The 21,207-nt window shown below is 44.5% G+C and overlaps 1 protein-coding gene across 4 annotated transcripts in view; it reads left to right on the plus strand.

Moving 5' to 3' along the window:
- The first annotated feature begins 481 nt into the window (after positions 1 to 481).
- The window catches only part of RBM47 (RNA binding motif protein 47), a 76,149-nt gene continuing 55,423 nt past the window's right edge, over positions 482 to 21,207 (plus strand). Inside the window, exons 1-2 of one of the 4 annotated variants that reach the window (XM_056489622.1) lie at positions 482 to 580; positions 735 to 875. Coding sequence is in view for 2 of the 4 variants with exons in the window: in XM_056489619.1 (XP_056345594.1) it covers positions 1,911 to 1,939 (29 nt within the window). In the remaining 2 variants the exon portion in view is untranslated. Of the gene's footprint in view, positions 581 to 697; positions 876 to 1,794; positions 1,940 to 21,207 lie in introns of those variants that run through there. The other 3 variants (XM_056489623.1, XM_056489619.1, XM_056489618.1) reach the window with 3 other exon arrangements.

Consider the following 21,207-nt stretch of genomic DNA (forward strand, 5'->3'; position numbering starts at 1 on the left):
GCTTGAACTGTCAGTAATCCTAGATGAAGATCCTCTGTCTACTCATCAATTACAGATGTTAATTGGGGTGAGGGTCATGATACTAATCAGTTGCACAAATGACCTACATGGGGAAACAAATAGATGAATAAAATCTCCAGATCACCACTAGTGGTAAATATTGCTCTGTTAAATATTTTCATATACATGATGGAACATTGCTTGTTTGTTTTGGGATTTTGGTTGGTTGGGTTTTTGCTCTCCAGAAAACAAACAAAAAAACAAACAAACAAACAAAAAACAAAAAACAAAAAAAACAAACAAACAAAAAAAAAAAACCTCCCGCATTTGAACAAAAGTGATTGAAGGGATAAGCAAAAACTCTTTTTTTTTTTTTTTTTTTTTTTTTTTTGCTGTTTCATGACAATGCTAGCAGGAATTACTACTTAAAAAAAAAAAAAATTTGCTGGTGTGTGCTTCCTGTTCCAGTTTGTTTAGTCACAAGTCTGAATTAGATCTCTCTGTTGGTTGGTTTCATTTACTATAAACAGGTCCTGCGCTTTGTTTCGATACATCAAAGCCCATAGCCAGCCACACACAGGTAAGCTAAAAGGGGGTAAAAAGTTTACAGTCTTGCTTCATTGTTTCTTTAAGCGTTCCACGCAACGGTCAGAGGGATCACACAGAACTTAGAGGAAGGCTTGATTGTTTTTTTTTGTCTATATAAACTGGCTTCTCTTTTGTTCCTTTTCTAGAAACCACATGTAACTTTAGGTCAGAAAAGTGTAAAATGTGGCACTTCTTAAACCAGCGCTGCCAGTGCCGCGGGGTGACGGGATCGGGCAGAGGTGCGGGCTCCTCTCCCTGCTGTGCTGATGCCTGCTGCTGTCCTTCAGGTGAGTACCAGAGGTTTCTTTTCTTATCAAATATCCATCCACCTGAAGGAGGCAGATGGCTGAGGAGGGTATTTTCTCATGACTGACACTGCCAAAAAAACAACAAAAAAACCCCACAGTTTTAGCCCTTTAGAGATAAATGCGAATCACTCCCTCCTGCAGCATTTTTAGTAAAGTTGCTCTAAGTTTGCTTCCTTTCAACCCTTGCATCTCTCCGGTTTTCTTCTCTGAGGTTTTTTTTTTTCCTTTTCTTTTAATTTTGTTTTTGGGGTTTTTATTGTTTGTTTGCTTCTGGTTTTGTTTTTGGGGTTTGGAGTTGGGTTTTTTGTTTGTTTGTTTGAGGGTTGCTGGTGGTGTTTTTGGGGGGTTTTGTTTGGTTATGGTTTTTGTTTTTTTTTTTAATCTGCCCTCTTAAAACAACAGGAATGCTGGCTGGCCCTCAGCCAGCCAGAACTCAGCAAGCAGGGTAAAATTTCAGTTCAGATTTACGGGAAGGTGTTGGGAGTAAAAATCTGGTTTGGTGAGTTTAAGGCAGGGAGTAGTCCAGAGACAACCTTGCTACTGTGAGTGCGGAGAGAAAGAGAGGAGGGGGGGAGGAAGATAATAAAAACCACCCAGGCTGGAGATTAGAGACCAATTTTTCTGCTGTCCGAGTTTCAGTGTTCCTGAGCTGCTGCAGCCTTATCGAGTTTGTAGGCAGAAAGCGGGTCTGGGGGCGGGAGAGCGGCGCGGGGCCGGCAAAGAGCTCAGCGCCCGCTCAGCGCCCTGGAATGTGCGGCTTAGGGCAGGGGCGAGCAGGGGCTTTGGCTTAGCTGGTACTAATTGCAAGTTTTAGAGCTCAAAAACTCCGCCAAAAAAAAAAAAAAAAAAAAAAAAAAAAAAAAAAAAAAAGCGAAGAGCCAAGAGAGGGGGTTAAGATTGGGAGAGCTGTTGCTCCAAGCAGCAGTGCGAGGAGTTGCTCAACTCTCGCTTAGCAGCGCGGTAGGAAGGACAATGCATTAAGGTCGCTGGCCCAAAGCGGTGCCGCTGCTGCGGATGGTGCTGGGCGCTCAGCTGGGCTCCAGGTAGGTACCGCCGCTTCTCGGTTTGCTCGGCGCTCCCTCCGTCCTTAGCTGCCGATTGGATTGGACTTACCCTCCTGTGATTGGGTTGACAATGTAAACGAGCAGAAGTTCACTCAGAAAATACGTTTTAAAGTATTTAAAACGGACTGCAGAGGTTTTCGGTGCAGTTTTGGCGACTCTTTCCGACTGACAGGTTTCCGGTGATTCTGAAGAAAGATGACAGATGAGAGGCAGAGGCAGGTACTAAACTGAGAAGACTGAGAAGTGATTTGCAGATATGAGAGTTTTAATTTAAAATATGCGTTTCTCCACGTCAAAGAAAAAGCACAGCGTGACTTGCCTAATGTCTTTGGTGTCAATTTCGGAAGGAATGTTTTGTTTTATGGTTGTTTCTTCTTTTTGAACACTTAAAATGCTGTGGTTCGTACAGACCACAGAGCTGTGGCACAAGTGACAGGGAGGTGACAAGAGGGCTCTGAGTGTGCTGTCTGCCAACCTGTTATCGACATTAGCATAAGAATGGGGTCTTATCTGTGAAAAGTTTCTGAAGACCATTTAAAATACATGTATCCATCAGGAGGTCAGGCATCTTTTTCATGCTGAGATACGCGTGATTAGAAATACTAGAGTCTCCGTATTCATGTTAAAAGAAATAGCAGATTTAAAATATTTTTAGAGGTAAGGCTACACAGCTCATTTCTTCTTAGGACTTTAAAATAAAACTTTGAGCTAAAGCCAATCTATTATAATGGTTAAAGATGGGCTGGGACCTTATAGGTCGCAAAATCCCCACTAAATTTTATGGGCTTTACCGGGCTGACCTGCGAGAGCGCAGGGGCTGAAATGAGCCGCCGGAGGCGAACGCAAGCTGAGTGTCGGTGCCCTTACGTGCCTCCCAGACTGTGCAAACGGTGATTTGGACAAGCCTGCGATTCCTCCGTCTCTAGCAGTCCGGCCGAGCCCGCACGCTGCGGGAGGAGCCGCGCTGTGCCGGGCTGTGCCGGGCTGTGCCGGGCCGGGCTGTGCCGGGCTGTGCCGGGCCGGGCTGGGCTGGGCTGGGCTGTGCCGGGCTGGGCCGGGCTGTGCCGGGCTGGGCTGGGCTGTGCCGGGCTGGGCCGGGCTGGGCTGAGCTAGGCCGGCGGGGCCGGGCTGGGCCGGGCCGGGCTGTGCCGGGCTGGGCCGGGCTGTGCCGGGCTGGGCCGGGCTGTGCCGGGCCGGGCTGGGCTGGGCCGGGCTGTGCCGGGCTGTGCCGGGCTGTGCCGGGCTGTGCCGGGCCGGGCTGGGCTGGGCTGGGCTGTGCCGGGCCGGGCTGGGCTGGGCCGGGCTGGGCTGGGCCGGGCTGTGCCGGGCTGTGCCGGGCCGGGCTGGGCTGGGCCGGGCTGGGCCGGGCTGGGCTGAGCTAGGCCGGCGGGGCCGGGCTGGGCCGGGCCGGGCTGGGCTGGCCGGTCTCGGTCCGGGAGCGCTGCTCGCCCCCGCCCGGGGCAGAGGTCGCCGCGGTGCTAAGCGGAGCCTGACGTGGAGCTGGACGGCAGCTGCGCTCCCTGGGAGGAGCTGGAGATAAGGCCGGGAATGGGCTCCGTGTCCGGCAGGCTCGAAGCTAAAGCTAAAGCTAGAGCTAGCAGACTGCTGTCTGCGAGATAAACCAAGAGACAAACTCTCCTTTTGCACATCAGCTCTCTCCCGCCCTCCCATGCATATTCCCGCCCTGAGAGAGGCTGTTCTCCGGCTTGTTTCACAGCTGTGCATCCTGCTGGGAGCTCAGGGCAGCTCTTTCCATCCTGCCCAGCTCCTCCTTGTGCTTTTGGGGTTTGAACTCTTCTGACACACAGGATCCGGGCCCTAAGTGTTGTTAGGGAAATATTTGGAGTTGACTGGCATGTAAATAGGGCTGCTAATAATTTCTGAGTGTCCCCGCTGCAGCTGGGGATGCAAAAATCTTTGTTTGAAGCTTTAGGGGAAAAAAAATATGTGCTGCCTTCACTACAACAGATTCTATAAAGTTGAAAACGTAAAAAAATATTGAATATAAGCAGTAGAGATGGTAAAGCCTTCAGGGAATACTGTTTCTATGTGAGTTTGGTCTGACCCCTTGATCTTGTGTGGCCCTCACCTGGCTGGCTTCAGCAGAGTTGTCCCTAGGACTGGGGCCTGCTTCTGCAGCTTCCCACATTTTGGGGTCTTGGATTCCTCCACATAGCAAAGTCCCCTCACTTTGCTGCCACTCTGTGAAATCCTCTTTTGTGGAGGCTGTGAGAGCATCTGACAGATAGAGAAGACCAGGGTTACCCTGGAGGGGTGTGAGAGTACCTGTTGGGTTACCATAGGAGCCCACAGCACTGCTAGGGTGACAAACTCCAGCAGGTGAAACGCCACATTTATGGGTGAAACAAAAATGTGATCTTGGCTTTTTCAGTCAAATAGCCCTGATCACTTGTGTGTAGTGTTCTGAACCAATATTGCTCTGATTTACTGAGAAATTTAGTAGGGGCAAGTATGTGCTCTTTGTGAAGAAACAATGCCAGGTCCTGTTCCTGTTAAAAAATAAATCAATGATGAGCATAAAGATCAGGTTTGCTTTGCAGCAAGGAGGCAGATCTAACAGATTAAGCATAGACTATTTCCATGCCTGCATATGGGTGTATGTAGTTTTCTCTTTTGCCATGAAGTTGAAATCTCCGAATTACTGATGACTTAAACCAACAAATCCTTCCTTATATTGTAGTCACTTCAAAATTTGTTTCATAAGGGGATTTTAGGTGCAATTTTCAAGTTCGTAAAATGGATCCCGTGAACAGAATATGCTTGTCTGCTCCCTTCTCAGAGGGAAGGACTCTGACCTTTATCTTTCCAGTATGAAGTCTAAAATAATATTTCTTTCTGCTGTAGTAATTTTTTTTCAATAAAATGCTTCTGGTACACCTAGCTCTTGCCAAGATCAGGAACATCTCAGTAGCCTTACTGAGACAATGCAGGCTTTGTATAGCTATGGCTGGTAGGGCTTTGGTGACACAGTAAACTCAACAGAGGAAAGCAACTTTTTAGTAACTGCAAAGCTGACTACCTGATATTTGAGGACATTTTTGTCCTTTCCAGGCTTTCGTTTGCCCTGGTCCCAAGCAAGATTTTATTTGAAAAGAAGAAAGAGGTTTCTGATATTTTTAAAGTGTGTTTTACAAAATGTGCTTAGAGTCTGGAAGTTATCTTTTTCTTAGGTAGGTCAGAAAGCTGAGACTGAGTCAGCACTGATGGGCTTATTTGCCATGAGATGGAAAGAAACTACAAAGGCATGAGAATCCTCAACCAGCAATAATGTGACAATAGTAACTTTTCTGTATTTCCAAAGGGGGAACAGCTTAACCAGCCACTAACAGCTGGGAGGCTTTCTATCCTATTTGTCAGTGTGAGACCCATTAGGAGGTTTACTCTGGAGAGGCAGCACCTCAAGTGATGTAGCTCAGAGTTTTCATTCATGTTTTGGCCTTTCGAGTACCCAATGAACAGTCTGGAATTGTTTCTTAGAAAGAAACTGAGACTACACTTCTGTCTTTTTGTCTTTTATCAGAGAAACTTAGTAAGCTCTACCACAGGTCAGGGTGTAGGCTGAGTTTCAGCAAGTTGAGTTCCAGGAACATTCAAGATGTCATTTATGATTGCTGTGTCACAGACTGGGATTCCTGACCTGGGTGTTTCTCTGTGTGGACCTGCTCACGCAGGCGGAGCAGAAGGGCTGTCACTGCCATGTGGGGTTTGTGCAGGAAATAGCTGGTGAGAGGCAGGAGATGGGAGAGATGGCAGGTGGAGCACAAGGAAATGGTGAGGGGTCAGCTGGGTGCACAGTGAGAGCAGCATGCCAGCAGAATGGCTGCTGGTGTACTATCTCAGCAGCAAGGGAGAGAATTTAGAAGGAATTTAGGACAGGTGAGCAAAGCCCCTCTGCAGTTGTGACCAGGGAGGTAGTCCCAGTGAGGAATTATGAAGGGAAACAGAAGGGCATATGATGGGAAGCATAAAGTGGGTGTTCATAAGCTGCAAAAGACACTTGTTTGTGCTATTCAGCTCTGCCTGCCTGAGCAAGTGTTGTGTGTAAGGACACCTTTTATTTTATTTGTTAGAAGATGCAGGAGCACAGAGAATGAGTGGCACATTTAAAGCTATGAAAATGACTGTTGAAGTAATATTTGGAAGATGAAACAGTGGATCAAATTATGAAAGAGCAAAAAGGAATGTCACCATGGGTGAGACTCCAGGGAAGTATTTAAGTTTTGAGGGCAGATAGAACAGCCAATGTCTTTGACATGCATGCAAAAAGCCACTACAGAAAAATCAACAGGTCTTAGAAACCTTGAAAGAAAGGCTGCCCAAATAAAAACTGTGCCCTGCTTGCAAACAGAGCAGTAATGGTCACTGTGGAAAGGAGAGAAAAGAGGCTTTGGGTATTCCTTGAGAGGGGGGCAGTATTAGAGACTCTGCTTTATCCACATATAGCTGGAAGTGGTGGCTGGGCTTTCAGACAGTCTTTCAACCTTTCTAGCAGAAGAAACAACTGAAGGGTGTTGGTTGGGCTGGATATTATGGGGAAGAAAATTGAAGGAAATTGAAATGTAGGGAAAATTTTGCAATTTAACTTGGTGTAAAGATAAGGGCTAAAAGCAAAAGAGAAGTCATGAGGATTGATGAAGCAGAAATTGCAAAAAGGCTGAATGGTGGATATGATGAAGAAGGCTAATGGATGGTGCTGAATGGGATCACTTGTAGTTTAGTGCAGGAAAAACTCAGCAGTAGATAGCCTCTGGACAGTGCATGCCAAATAAACAGTCTGTTTTAATGAGGAAAAGAAAAGGATCAGGGCAAGAGAGGAGCAGAATTGGTAAAATGGACGCTGTGTGACAAAGAGGGTGATATGGGTCATCAGCATAAATCAGCAACAATAAGAAGAGAAAAATGGGGAATCAAAACCCAAGGAGGAAGGTGATGGACTTGGGTGAAGGGGAGGTATTTACAGGGCTGGGAAGAGAAGGGAAGGGAGAAAATGAGAAATGAGTAATCCTTGAAAAGAGGAGGAGGAGGAAGAGGAGGAGGAGGAAGGAGACAGGGGGAAAAGGTCAGCTCACTGAGTCTGATACCAATCAGGGAAAAGCTGAGACAGAGGTGCTTCATTAGGGTTTGAAAGCTGTGCTCAAGGTTTCAGGACCTGTAAGGGTGGAATTATTAACAGGCTGTGGTTAACAGGTCTTTAAAGCTGGAAGTTGTTCTGGGGTGACAAACAAGGGTATGAGGTCTGAGCAGTATGTGAGGTGCAACTGTGGGAGCTCTTATGGCTGGGGAGGGAGGAAGAGCCAGAGCAGGGAAAAAGTATGAAAGGCAAGGAGGGAAGGAAGAGTCAAACACGAACATGCACGCAGGGACATGTCCTCTCCATGTTTTTGCAACAAAAGAGCACGTTCAACTCACCTCAATTAAATATTAACATTATTACCATGACTTAAGGCCATGTTTCTGGCAGTAAAATTTCTGTTGACTGTATGCTGAAATTTCACCAGAGTTCACACACTACTATCCACATCCTAATGTGAGTGTTAGTCCTCACAGGAAGCCTTTCACTGTCATTAGCATTTTCATTAAAGGTAGCACTAATATGGTACCTGAAGCTCACAGGAACATAGCCACAGGTAAAGCTGCAAGCAGACCTAGACTTAATTGGTGAGTTTATTCAAACTTTTGGGACTGCAGTATAGTCTGTGATGCTCTTGAAGATGGATTCTGCTTTGAGTTCTTGCCCTCGTGAAGCAGACAAGAAAAGACACAACTTATCTGTGTACTGAGTGCACACATTCCATGAATGTGGAGGTGCCTCTGGCTGGGTTGGAGATCTGAATGTGCTTGCTGCTGCTGCCATTTGTGGTGTCTTAGTCAGTGTTTACAAAGTCAATGGGATGAGTAGATGCTACTGACAAAGTCGTCTGCTCACCCTGAGCACCCAGGCCAGGGGTGGCTGCAGACATATCCAGAGGCATTGCACAACCCCAGGGCCCAGAAGCAAGCTTCAACCTGGGCAGGGCTCAAACAGGCCACAGTTGTCCTGCACGGAAGGAAAAAAAAATGTGATTTTAATAGAGGATAATTGTATTGAGCAACAATAAACAAAAGGGCTTTTACGTGCTTCTTCCACATACTGAAGTCCCAAGTCTCAGCTTACCTATGTGAGTCACAGGTCAGACTGTATGTGTGCAGAATAAATCTTCCTGAGCCCCACAGGGGTGGTAGAGGTACCTGGGCTGTCAGCACAGTGCCCTGCCTCCTGTGATGTGTGAGCAGGGAACAGGCTCTGAGCAGGCAGCAGCTCCTGGGCTCACCTGTGTCTGTGCTGCTCTGCTGATCTCTGCCTTGCCAGCTGGGAGCCCTCCTGATATTTTAAGGTCTGTTCTCTGACCTGTGTTCTACCAGAGGTGTTTGCAGGTCCTTGCTGGAGGTGCTGAGAAGATGTCTTCCCATGGTCACTTTATTTCTCTTGGAAAACTCTGGTTTTCTGCAGGGAGTCATCTACAAGCTTACATTTTTGCTAAGCAGCAAGACCAACTGGCAAACAATTTTAGTTTTTAATGTTTGCAAACCTTAGGAGTCTAAGTAAGAAAATTCCTGTGCAAATTCCTGTACAAATTCCTGGCCATTCCCGTGGCCACCTGCCTCGGCCTGGGGGAAAGTTTATCAGGTACACTGTCTGGTAGATATACAGGGCACTGTATAAAACCTACAGCTCTGAGGAATGTGGAATGAGCTGCCAGAAGCCCTGAGTAAATACACCAAGTATTGCTAAACTGAAGGCACTGGTGGCTTTGTCTCTTGGCTCTCGCATCAGAATGGGAAAAGCCCAGGGCAAGCATTTTGCTTACAGAAGAATTTCAGGGCTTTTCCCCCTCTTCTTTATCTAGAGAGTTATCTGGAGTTTCAACAGTGACTTTTTGATTCCTGTCATCTCCCAAAGATGGGTTTGTGTAGTGTGCCACTGAGGAGAGAGGCAACCTTAAAACACACAGGGGATTTGAGAGGTGTTACCAGTGATCCCCTTAGTCCCTGGGCTGTGAGGTTGCTGAAAGCAGGTTGTGTCCATCCCATCAGCCCTCACCAATGAGACTGAAATCTGAGTCAAATCCTAACATTTCCACCTGTAGATTGCTGAGGTTTGTTTGTTTGTTTTTAAAAGGAAAATATATTATTTATATTTGTATATTTATATATATATATATACATAAACAGCATGTGCATTATAGGTATCAACACAAATCAGTCTCAGTGCTGGATTTTTAATTCCTAAAGCACTATCAGTTACCATCTGTTTCAGGGAAAAGATCTTATGGGGTCATTTTACCCACTGTGTTATATTTTTTTCTCTCCTCCTGCATACCAGAAATACACTCTTGAGGAGTGCCACAAGAGATGAGCTTTCAAAGAATATACTATATATATATATATAAAAGAGGTGAAGCATGAAGCATCTCTGCCTATATTTTCCAATAGACACAACAGCGGTTTTTTCTAAATAAATAAGTTGGGTAAAAAATACAGGTTCTCCAAAGGAAATTTAAGCAAAATTGCTGACAATGCAATTATTTACCCATGGGCTGTGTAGGAAAATGCCATGTGTCTGTAAGCATAGAAGCTCAATAAAGCTTCATACTGGTAGTAGTGAAAATCAGTTAAGGACATCAACTCTCAGTGCATGCTGCCAGTACACAAGACATGGATGAACAGGGGTTTGTAAGCTGGGGGGTAAATTTATAGTATCTTTGGGCTCACCTTCATGTTTTTAATACATAGGCAACAGTATGGTCTCTTTTTTGTTGTACTCCAAACTAAAGGAAGAGGATCCTGCTGCAGTTTGGGAGCTGTAATTGTGTTATCACTGGGTGGATAATGGTGATCTGTCCCCTGTGCCCTAGGAACACCCACAAATGGGTCCCACAAACCCTTTGCAGAGCTGAGGTGGGTGCAAAGAGGATTAGATAAGCCTGCTAGTTGTTGTTGTTACGCAAGTTTCTTGTGGAGTTCTGTGTTCCAAGCTTCCCCATCTTCAGAGGTTCACCTTTGCCTTCTGGCACTGGTGCCAGTTTCTGGAGCCTCCATGCCATCCTCATGCTCTGTCTGTGTCAGTCAGTGAGTCTGGAATGCTGGCCAGGGATCCTGGCACAGGATACGTGCTCTGAACTGGCTGTGTGTGCCCTGGTGCTCCACAGACCACCCACTCTGCATCTTTGCAAACCCTGGATGTAGAGACATTGGAACCATGGAAAAGCAAAAGGGGTGAACCCCCTTCTGGCCACCATCAGGAGCTTTAACTGACAGGCAAGCTGGTTGAACCAGACTTTCATTTTCACCATATTTCTACATTGTTTGAATGTGGGTTTCAGCCACAATACCAAGACACAGAAAAGGCTTAGCTTCTGCCTGAGCTCTGGTGAGGGGACACTGCTTTTGTGTCTTCTAAATCAAGCACTGTAATGTGGACAGTGTGAGATGAACATAATTTTGTTGGTTCTTCTGTAGATCCAAACCACTTATATCACATTTCCTCTTCATCTAATCTCCTCTGTTCTGTGTTGCAATCCTTGCTGTGCTTCCCTATTTCCAAACCAAAGCACAATCTTTCTGAAAAAATAAATCTGAAAGCTGCTGCCACTTTGAAACATGGCCTTTTTCAAACAAAGAACATCAGGTGTTGGTTAACGCATTGATTTGTTAATCCTTACCTGGAAAGTAACTGGTGCCAAAATCATTGCATTCTTAAAGCTCCTGCAAATGTCAATCACTAATAAAGGTTTCTTCTGGGTTCACACGTACTCCTGTATGCATATGTGCTACAGGGTGTAGAACAAGCCAGGCAAGAAGCAAAAAGTATACCAATGACTGGTTTTGCAGGACAAGCACCAGTATAAACCTTAGGAAACCTGGGTTCATGTCCCTGCTTTGCCATAGAAAATGACATGCATGAGTTAAAAACGGTACAGTCAAGTGATTTTTGTGGATATCTGGCCTCTGCTCGTATAGCTGAACATCCCTTCAGGTTGTGAGGTCTACTATGGCAAATCTGTGGAGAACTTCAGCAAATTTTAGGGATTTTTCTGTGTTTGGCTTATGCCCTCATTTTGATGGCCGTGGTGCTGTGGGAGTCCTGGGGAAGGATGAGGGAAGGTGCCAATCACAGCTGGACACCCAGCCCAAACCTCTGGCAGCCCCTGGGCTCCTTGCCTCAGCTCCCCTTCCTCCAATCCCACAGCCTGGGGTGAGGGGGACTCCATGGAGCATTGCAATGGCACAAGCTGTCAAGGGATGGGGAGGGGGCACTGCCAGTAGGCTGCATTTCATGATCCATGATCCATGATTTCATGTGTCCTGTGAAGTGACAGCAAGGTCCTGCTGACAGAGCAGTGAGCAGCACTTGCTGTGAAACTCCAGGGACAGGGGAGAGCTAGGAGACCCCAGAATGCTGGTGGGAGAAGCCCCAGATTTTGCTTCAGATCACTGGTTTTGGAAAAGTAGTTTGAAATGCACTGCTAAAGTGGCTGTAGCTTTAGTGCTGATAAATAGATATAACTATTGTAGCCCACTCCAGAAAAAAAGTGTTCACACAATCTAACCTGCAGAGGTCTGGGACTGTGACTGCTCCAAGTGCATGGCATTTTGCATCCAAAAATTTCCGTTGTACAAGCAGATGTAAAAGGAAGACGACAGAGCAACACTAGTTAAAAAGGATGCCCTGCCTTTTCCATTAGGAGACCATTTTTATTTGCTCATAGTTTTGCAAAGCTCTGCATTGCATGGCAAGACACCTGAGGCCTGTGAATTGCTCTGCATTTACCCTAAGTGCTCTGCACTTACCCTAAAACTTTTTGGCAATTTCTGAAAATCAAAGCTAGAGAATTTTTTTCAAACTTTTGCAGCTTCTTCCTAAGGTTTCCTAAGTGCTTGACCTCAAGCAGGGAAGTGGCTTTTGTGCAGGGGCCAAAGCATGATATAAGTCTTTAAAAACAGAGTTTTCATGGGTTTAGTGGAAACTTCAACTTTTAATTTCAAAGTCCCCAAACTCACTGGTTGACACTGCCTATACTCTGAGAAAAACTTGTCAAAGCTCTAGCATGAGCCTGCTGGGATTTCTGCCCTGAGTTCAAGAGCAGCCTATAGGGCATCTAAAGATAAAGAAAGCAAAGAAACAGGGTGTGGGGCTCCTGAAGAACAGGTTGAACCTAGTGGGGAGGGAAGAGAGAGGAGAGACAAAGAGGGAGGAGAGTGAAGACCGCTTTCTGCTTTGAAAAGCTGACAAAGAGTCAGAAGGATGATGGAAATGGGAATGTGATAACTCAAACAGAAGTGACTGAGAAGTGGTGGCTGGGCAGGCAGACATTTGGGAGCAAGGTCTGATACGGGGGGCTGCACTCAGAGCCAGCCAGGCAGGGGTTCTCAGGGCTGGAGACAATGACAGGAGGAAGGAATGTGGGAGTTTGAGGCACTGCTATTGGACAAGGGCGGGATCAGAAGAAAGGGCAAGTCATCCAAGGAGAATGGATGCAGCCCAAGCCCACTTTGGGATGTGAATCCAAGGGTTTTCACCACTCCAACTTTCCCTCCAGAAGCTGTAAGGAGTCCCCTACTCCTGCCTCTTCCCTCTTTCTCTGCTGCTGCCCTGCCTTTGTCAGTTACAGTTCCTTTGTGATACAGAAGTCCATGCAGTAAATATCATGTGCTATCCCTCCGGTGACACACACATCAGTAGGATGCCTCATGATGGAATTTGGGGCTGGGTTTCAGTTTGCATCCAAAAAAAAGCACAGGGAAGTTTAGGAAACCGTGCACAGATATATCCTACTCATAAAAAAAATACAAAGTGTGGAATTCAGATAGCCAGATTCATAGTCTGCACAATCCTAGTTAGCCTTCTGTTATACATATTATTATAATATGGTCCTGGCTTTTTGACACATTCAGTACTGATGTGGTTTTTTGAAGTAGCCTTGCCATATGTCATCCATAAAAATGAGGGTGGACAATGAACTTTACATTCTTTTTTTTTTTTCCTCCAGCTATTCAGGATGTAAATGGTCCATGCTCTTGAATTCCTTAGCTCTGAAGAGAGATTTATTACTCTTTGGCTTTTTAGAGGTGCTCATTGCTATAACATTTAGTTACTTACAAACAGTAATGAGATAATCTGCATAACAACCATTTAATATTTATTTACAAAAAAATAGGGACACAGGATATAAATTAAGAAGTTTGCCATAGTTTTGATTATACAATTTAGGATGCCAGGGCCAGGCATAAGTGAACTTGCTTAGTTAAAGGTCATCTTCACTGAACAGTGTATTTAAGGGTAAACAAGTTCTAGCTATAAGCTTACGTCAAGATAAGATAGCTGCCTGAAGTTAAGCTGTTTTCAGGTGAGGAGCAGGAGGTTGGTCAGACACAGAGGATGGGACTGTGGGCTCAGGGTTTTGCACCACACAGGGCTGTGTTTCTGCTTTGCACTTTGCCTTCAGGCAGCCTTGGGCTGAGGCACAGCTGTACAATGGAGCTGCTTTCTCTCCCACCAAATCATCTGTGACTCAAGAAATGTGCAAGATCAGAGCATGAATGCATTACATTTCCTAGCCAGTGCATACTGGCAAAGTTTTGGTTCTTTTCAAAGCAGAAATGGACAACTGAGAAATGCTTGTTGCTCTGGGTACCTCAGATAGCAGAGGAAGGCTATCCCCTGGTCAACCAGCTTGAGTCAGAAATGAAGCAAACAGAGCAACATCCTTCATTCATAGCAAATGGCTCAAGGACAAAAACTCCTGTCCTGAGTGGGCTACAACACAGCAGATCGTGCCACAGCCTTCACTGAGCAAACCTGACATGTGAATGTGTTTGTGGTAACTAATGGGTGAATGATTCACAAAGAGAAAAAAAGGACATCCAAAAAAATAGAAGAGTATGTGCCTCTAATAGGGGTCAAAGCAATTAAACTCTTCTCCTAACCCATGGTGGTACAGTATTTTCCCTTCCATGCACCTGTGCTCATGTTCATCTGCACTTTCTCTGTTCTGCAAGGTCACAGGCTCTGCAGAGGAGGATTTGCAATACCTGGTGATTGCTTTCTATCACAATAGTAACTTCCCAAAAGATGCTGGACCAACATTATCATTTAATGTCTGTCCCTTCCTCTCTTCATTTAATAGAACAGCCATAGAGAATGCAAACCACCCTCTTTTCAGCTTTTTTACCAGGTCTGTCGACTGGTCCAGCTGCATGGACCAGATTGTATTTGGTTCTTTCTCCTCTGTGTGCTTCACCCCTGCTGTCTCACACTGACAATACCAGGGGCCATACCTGACCACTAAACTCAGAATTATTCTTCATCTACTGGCCAGATTTGACCTGTCTAGGCTGCCTGTGAAGTGTGCTGATCCAACAAACAGGGAAAGCACAGTCTGAGTTTTGTGTGAGCCAAGGCAGCTTGCAGTGGTGACCACCAAGCAGCAGCTCACAGCCATGTGGGCAGTCTAAGGCTGGCAAGGACTGTGTCTGCCTGTGTCTGCAAAGGTTGTGCCCACTTACCAGAAACTGGGGAGAATCAGCGTGTGGTTTTCTGGCTTTCAAAGCTGGAGTCAACCCTCCTGGAGATAACATGCATTATTACTCTTGTATTAGAGCAGGGTGGGTTTTTTTTTTTTTTTTTCCTTTGCATTCCCTCTCTGTTCAGATTTTGTTTTAATATTCCTTCTCTCCCTGTGTTTTGGTTACTTTGTGTCTTAGAGCTTAGAGATTTCCTTCCCTTATATTGAAAGTTTTTAATGAAGAATTTCAGCAACACTCAGAGTTACCAGTAAAAGCCCTCCGCAGATTTTGACAGAAGGAGTTATATGAAATTACTTCTAATCTCTTTATCCTTGTCACACCACTCTGCTATGCAGTAATACACCAAAGAATTTCCAGAAAGAGAAGGTTGGCGACTTACAATACCTACCCACTTGACTGAAAAAATAATTAATAAAGGAATTGGGAGGTGAATTCAATCTGCTGTTTTGTTAGCTGGGGGACAAAGGAGGGGAAAACTGAGGAAAGAAGACTGGAAAAAGTAAAAGTTTTCCCAGTTTAATTTTTTTCTTTTCAAATAAAAACTTGAGGCCAAGCAAGCCATTTCCCTCAAAAGTTTAGATCATGTTCTGAAAGTTAAAAAATGAAATGTTTTGGTTGACTTTATCATGGCAGCTATCAATGGCACGTGGTTAATCCCTGTCAGAGAGGCAAAGCTGCGAAACAAATAACAGTATGTCCTTGAGTGCACCAGTTCTATGCCTGACAAGTTTTCATTTTTCACCCTGTTGCATAATGCTGGCACGCACATCCGACACCAGCATATGAAACTGTCTGAGCAGGGCTTGGTCCTGCTTCCATTCAAGTCAAGGCCAATACTCTTCCAGCTCTCAACAGAGGCAAGGTCATGGCATGTGCTGGAGCTGACAGCAGCCCAATGGGGAAGCCAGGCAGCAATATTTTGGAATAGGTCAGCTGTCTCCTACTCTAGTCCAATCTTACCTGCACTTGTGTTAGGACTTAGCATTCGAAATCCCAACTAATGGCAACTAATGGCTTTCATAGCTTGTTTTTTGTTTTCTCAGATTTATTTCCTTGAAAATAAAAACAAGGAAAAAAAAAGGGGGGGGGGAAAGCCCCAGGTATTTTTTCCTCCTGAAATACACACATTCAGAAAACAACATATTGATTTTCTTGTAGTCTGTGTTTGTCAATCTTAGCCAAGCATTGTGTGTAGGTGTGATTTAAAGAAATGAGATGAAGTGTGGGTGGGACTGAAAATGCAGTTGCTATTATTCATCTGTTTATGCCATCATACACGTGTGATCAGGCTGTGATCTTGTGCAGCAGCCTAGGAACCTACAGATTGCTTGAATCATCTTCTGTAAAAGAGCCAGGAGATTTGTTATTTAACACTTCTACTAGATCAGCAAGATCTGTATATACTACATTTGTATTTCATAGCTACAGCCAGCCTCAGCCCACACATGTGATGAAACATCAGCATAGAAATCCATACCCATTCTTTTTTCCTTGCAATATGCAAGCTCATCAGGATTCCAGCTAGGATAAAAATAGGTATAAACAGCTTACGTACTTACCAAAAGTGAAGATTTTGTAAAAATAAAACTATTTTAGAGCTTGGGTCAAGTGTGCAAAACAGACTGATCTGTATAAAAATTAAAATTCCAAGGAAAATATTTCCAATTTTCAATTGTGAGCACTTTATGTGGAAATTGAAGTAACCTCCAAAGTGCTGGGGGAAAAAAATTAAACTTAAATGGAATTTTTTTCTTTTCTTTGGTTCAGAAAAGCAAGTAAAAAGAATTTTTCTTATTGCAGTTACTGGGGTCAACTAGGGATATTAAAAAAAAAAAAAAAAAAGTTGTTTCTATGCCTTTAGTCTTGATAAACTTCCTCAGAAGGAGTAAAAATGTGGTGCTGGCACTTGCTTGCAAGGCCATCCTTAACTGGGTAATGTTGGGAGTTTTTCCATGGGAGTCCAGTCCTGAATGCTCCTTCAACTCTGTGGAAACTTACCTGTGACGTATGTAGACCATCCAAAAATCTTAGGTACAGATCCCTTATCAGGTTTTTGCAGGCTCAACCACATTCCTGCTTCCACAGAGAGCAGTTCTTCTAGCTGCAGGCAGTACAAACTTGCAGTGCTAATTATTTGATCATCTGCCTCAGTATTTCCAGATGTAAAAGATTTCTTTATTTTGCTTGTTAAATAAGGAGTTTGGTTTTCTATCTCTGTTCCCCATTAGCTCCATCTCTGCTAGTAAATCAAATGTGCCCAGAATCTCTCTCTGGCACAGGGGCTGGCTGCCTCCAGAGGAGGATGCTGTGTCACCTGCCAAAACCAAACGGCTGCACCCACACTGTGTGTAAGGGACGATGCAGAGCTCACCCCAACCCAACCCTATCCCTGGGAGAGTGATGATCTCTCCTCTGGGTTGGGCAACTGGTATTTAAATGACATGGGTCTAAAGTGTGTCAGCTGTTCTGGACCTTAAAAGGTGCAATTGGTTTCCATTTCAGCATCCAGGAGTACTCACTGACGTGGTTTGACTTCACTTACTTTTGTGGAGGTAGTTTTTGCATCTCTCCCTTCCTCATTGGCACTGATCAGCTCAACAATCTTCTTGCAGAGGCTCCAAAATCAGATGTATACTTATTATGTCCCCAAGCAAAGTATTTACATTCAAATAAAAGTATAATTAGTGCTAGCTGCTTTAGCAGGTGTTCTAGAATGAGGCTGATAGGGGAGTATAAAGCCATCAAGATAAAAACCTGTGATCCATGGGATGTCTGCCCAGAAAAGAGTGAGGCAAGGCAAAATGATAGGTAGCAGCAGATGCTGATGGAGAGAGCTGCTGGCTGCTGCTGAACAGTTTCACTGGGAATAAAGTCAAGAATTTCCAAGCAAGCATAAGACACGAGTCTGTTTGCAGAAGGGGAGAAGGAGGAGTCTGGAGCTCTAATGGCCTCCATTAGAGGTTTGTGGGGATTTTTTGTAGGGAAGAAACGTTTGTTTGGCACAAGTATGCTGTAGATGCAAGTTCAATTTTCCCTAATCTATTCTTACTGGGGATGAAATTGCAAGCACTTCCCTACTGGAAAAATAAAACAGTTGACTTCTGATTCCTATGAAAATTTAAAAGAAGCTGATTCTCTTCAACTGAGACCCCCCTGGAAGGACAGGGCAGAAAGTCTTTGATAGACACTGACTTCCCAGCTGGTACTCATTGGTACAACAAGACTCTTACAGTTTCTCAGTGTAGTAGCAGACAATCTTCCTGATCAAATTGTGGAGTTGTGTTGTTCTCAGCCAGCTTCTGGGGCTATTTGTGTATACCTGTTTAGTTGATGTGCTATAATATTAAACTTATAGAATAACAGAAAATACCTACATGTCCTTTGCAAGAAGCATACATGAGATCAAGACCAATTTTTACTAAAGCTGGTTTTTCCATCTGTATGTAGAATAAATATATTCATTCCCCTGTGACATTGCAATATTGAATTCAATGAAGCACTTCTTCTGATGGGATATACCTGTCATCTGAGACTTTTGTTTCACCTATTAATCTTGTTATCCACTCCTTTCACCCGCACACAGTGGGGTAGCATTTTTAAGAATTAACAGCAGCAACTTTGTTTTCTCAGTTATGTCTAGTTTAACTAACATCTAATCTTCTTAGCTCTTATACCCTCACAAACAGGGATTTGTTTGGCTAAAAACTTTTAATTAGCTCAATCACATGGAGCAAGTATTTAACAACCCCAAGGCAAACCCATTTCAGACATCAGAGGTGTCTCACCACCAGATTGGGAGAGCTAATTCTAGGAGCCTTTTGCTGCAGGCTGCAGAACTTGAATAACAGGGTTGGTGAGCGGCTGGCACCCAGTTTTTCTACATAAGTGGGCAGCATTCTTTAATGGTAATTTGCTTGCTCCAAACAGCATTTCATGATCTTTCACTAACCCCTTGTCTCTGCTGTCCCTCCAAAGCAGCCCCTCAGTTTGTGCTTGCACAAGTCAAGCCAGCTCTGAAGAAAGGCAAGGATCTTCTCATGGGATTGTTAAGACCTGTGAGACCTGCAGGTTGCTGAAACAAATAAGCACATAAACAGACGGATAGAACCTGAGGACAGAACCTGCTGAACTTTTGATCTCAGTGATTTGAATCCAGGAGAAACATGGCTTGAGCAGTATTTGGGTCCTATCCCAGGCAGCACAGGGTCACTGCTGCAGGGCAGGCAAGGCTGGGGGGAGAATGCTGATGCCCATGGGACCTGTGCTCCTGTGGCATGTGAAATCAGTGAGAAAAGGAGTGGCTAGGACAAAGCGGAAGAATGGATACTTGTGAAAAAGCAGGAATAAATGCTTGCATAATATGCTAAACATGCAATTGCTAACTTGAGACTAGTTCTGCCACAGAACCAGGGCCCTGGCTGTGCATGAGCCCATCCATAAGTGATTCTCAGGTCCAGGCTGTTTCTCCAGAGGGATCCTGGGGGGGACTGTGTGAAGTATTTAGCAGTGCTCCTCCAGCAGGTCCCTAGGAAAACCAGGGCAATATGGTGATCAGTTGAGAATGGAGAGAAAGACCATGAGTGGTGACTCCCAGAGGTATCACTTCACTGCACTTTTATTATCTTCCTCTGCTGTGTCTGCTGCCACTGTGGTGTTTTTGAAACACCAGTCAGTAGAAGTTATGCTGATCAAGTCATCCTCATTGAGCATGCTGCCATGGAGTTATTTCTGGTCTATTCTATCATCTTAAATTTGCTTTGGAAAATTGCTAAACATAGTAAACATAAGAAAGTAAAAAATGAGAAATAGTATCAGCATCTTCTCCTTAAGGTTGCAGATATAAGCTCTCTATATTTACCACTTTCAGCCCTGAGTTTGCAATATCATGAGAGCTTTCCTAGGCATTAGCTTTAATTGATTGTCAATTAACCTGAAGTATTTGGTACATTTTTTCCAGCATTCTCCACATATTTGTTCCTGGCTCCAGCTACTCTTCTTTAGGATGCCAGTACTTACTCCCAGGGCTGGGTGACCCTGCCTCAGCAGGGGAGAAGATGCCTGGAAGTTCTGCATAGCGAGCAGGGCAGGATATGCTGATGCTTTTGGGATGCTTGACAGACCTGTGAGGAATATGAATGGCCAAGCTAATTTTTACAGAGGAGCTGCCCCTGTTGTAAATAATTAAAAATGTCCTCCTGTCCCAGTATGGGAGGTAAACTGGGTAGCCTATGGTGCACATGTAAACACGGGGTACCTGATTTAAACATATTTGCTTGTGTTCTATCTAGACATAAAATCAGTTTTTAGAGCAAATGAGTCTGATGAATGGATGTAAAATCAATTGAAGGTATGTTGCCTGAACAAGATCTGCTACATCAGGCAGGATTTCCATTCCAGCCCACTTACTGAGAGAAGTTAAAATAGCAAAAACGTGGAGCACTAGAAATGGTTCCTTAGGAAGCCTTTTAAGAAGTCTGCTGACTGAGCTTATCCTGAATTTTTGGCTTTCAGAAGGCATCTGAAAAACTTAGTAGCATCACATGCAGATATTAGCTGTTAGCAAGAAATATATGAATGCTTGCAGTGCTGATGACCATTAAAAGTTCTGTTTTCTGGCTTACATGCAGCTAACTGAAAGCAAGCCATAAGGCACATTAAAACATGGCAGAATGATGTGATGGAAGGAAAACATGATGCCAAGTAATATAATTAAAAGCTACTGAGTGCACCTTAGTAATGAAGCTTTAATATCCCAAACTTAATACACCAGGTAAAGCAAAAATCTTTGGTATTTTGCAGAGTACCATGAAGAGAGCAATGCAGCCCTCACACTTTGGCAATTAAATATTTGAGACCAGTGGCCCACACCAAGTTTTGTGTGGCTGTTGTGCTCATCATGGTCAATGTCCAGCCAGCGGGTGAGGGCTGAAGTTTTGCCACAAGGATGTGCAGAGACCCTGGGCAACAAGAAGATTTTGATAAATTCCCTAATCCCTTGGAAAAAAAGCAGAAAAACACATGTGATAGTCAGCCTCTGGCTGAGTAGCCTCAGGCTCAGGCAGAGATCAACATGGGGGTTTCTTTGGTTCAGGTCTATAAACCATGGGATGGTGTGAACTGGGTGGTTTGGAATGTTCACAGTCTCTCCCAATGCAAGAGGTAGTGGACTATCAGACAAAGATTTAGGATGCTTTTTCAGAAGAAAAGGAGATATTTCTTCATGCAGCACATACTGGATTTGTGAAACTCTTTACCAAAGGGTATGACAATTGCAGCAATGTTTTCAGACACTCAAGGGAAGTACTTGGAAGAAAGGTCCACCCCTGGGCAATCTAGATGAGGCTGGAGGAGTCCCTGAGCTGAAAATGTTTGGAGGCTGGGAGATGACTTGCAGAAAACATCAATTATGTTCATCCTATTGTTGCTGTTCTTCAGGGGTCAGTTTTTTGTCGCTGCTGCAGACAGGTTACTGGGTACATGAGACCCAAAAGTTGGAAATAATAACACTCTTCTTATATTTTTATTTGAGTTGTGAGCCAATTGTATATCAGTTTTCTGATGTGTAGATGAATTTAAGGTGCTCTATCTTCCCATCCACACCTGAGCTGGAGGGGAGAGCACTGCAGGGAGCAGTGGTGCCACAGCACTCTGGGAAGCAG

This window comes from Oenanthe melanoleuca, chromosome 4 (assembly GCF_029582105.1).
Source record: "Oenanthe melanoleuca isolate GR-GAL-2019-014 chromosome 4, OMel1.0, whole genome shotgun sequence".
NCBI classification, from domain to species: Eukaryota; Metazoa; Chordata; class Aves; order Passeriformes; family Muscicapidae; genus Oenanthe; species Oenanthe melanoleuca.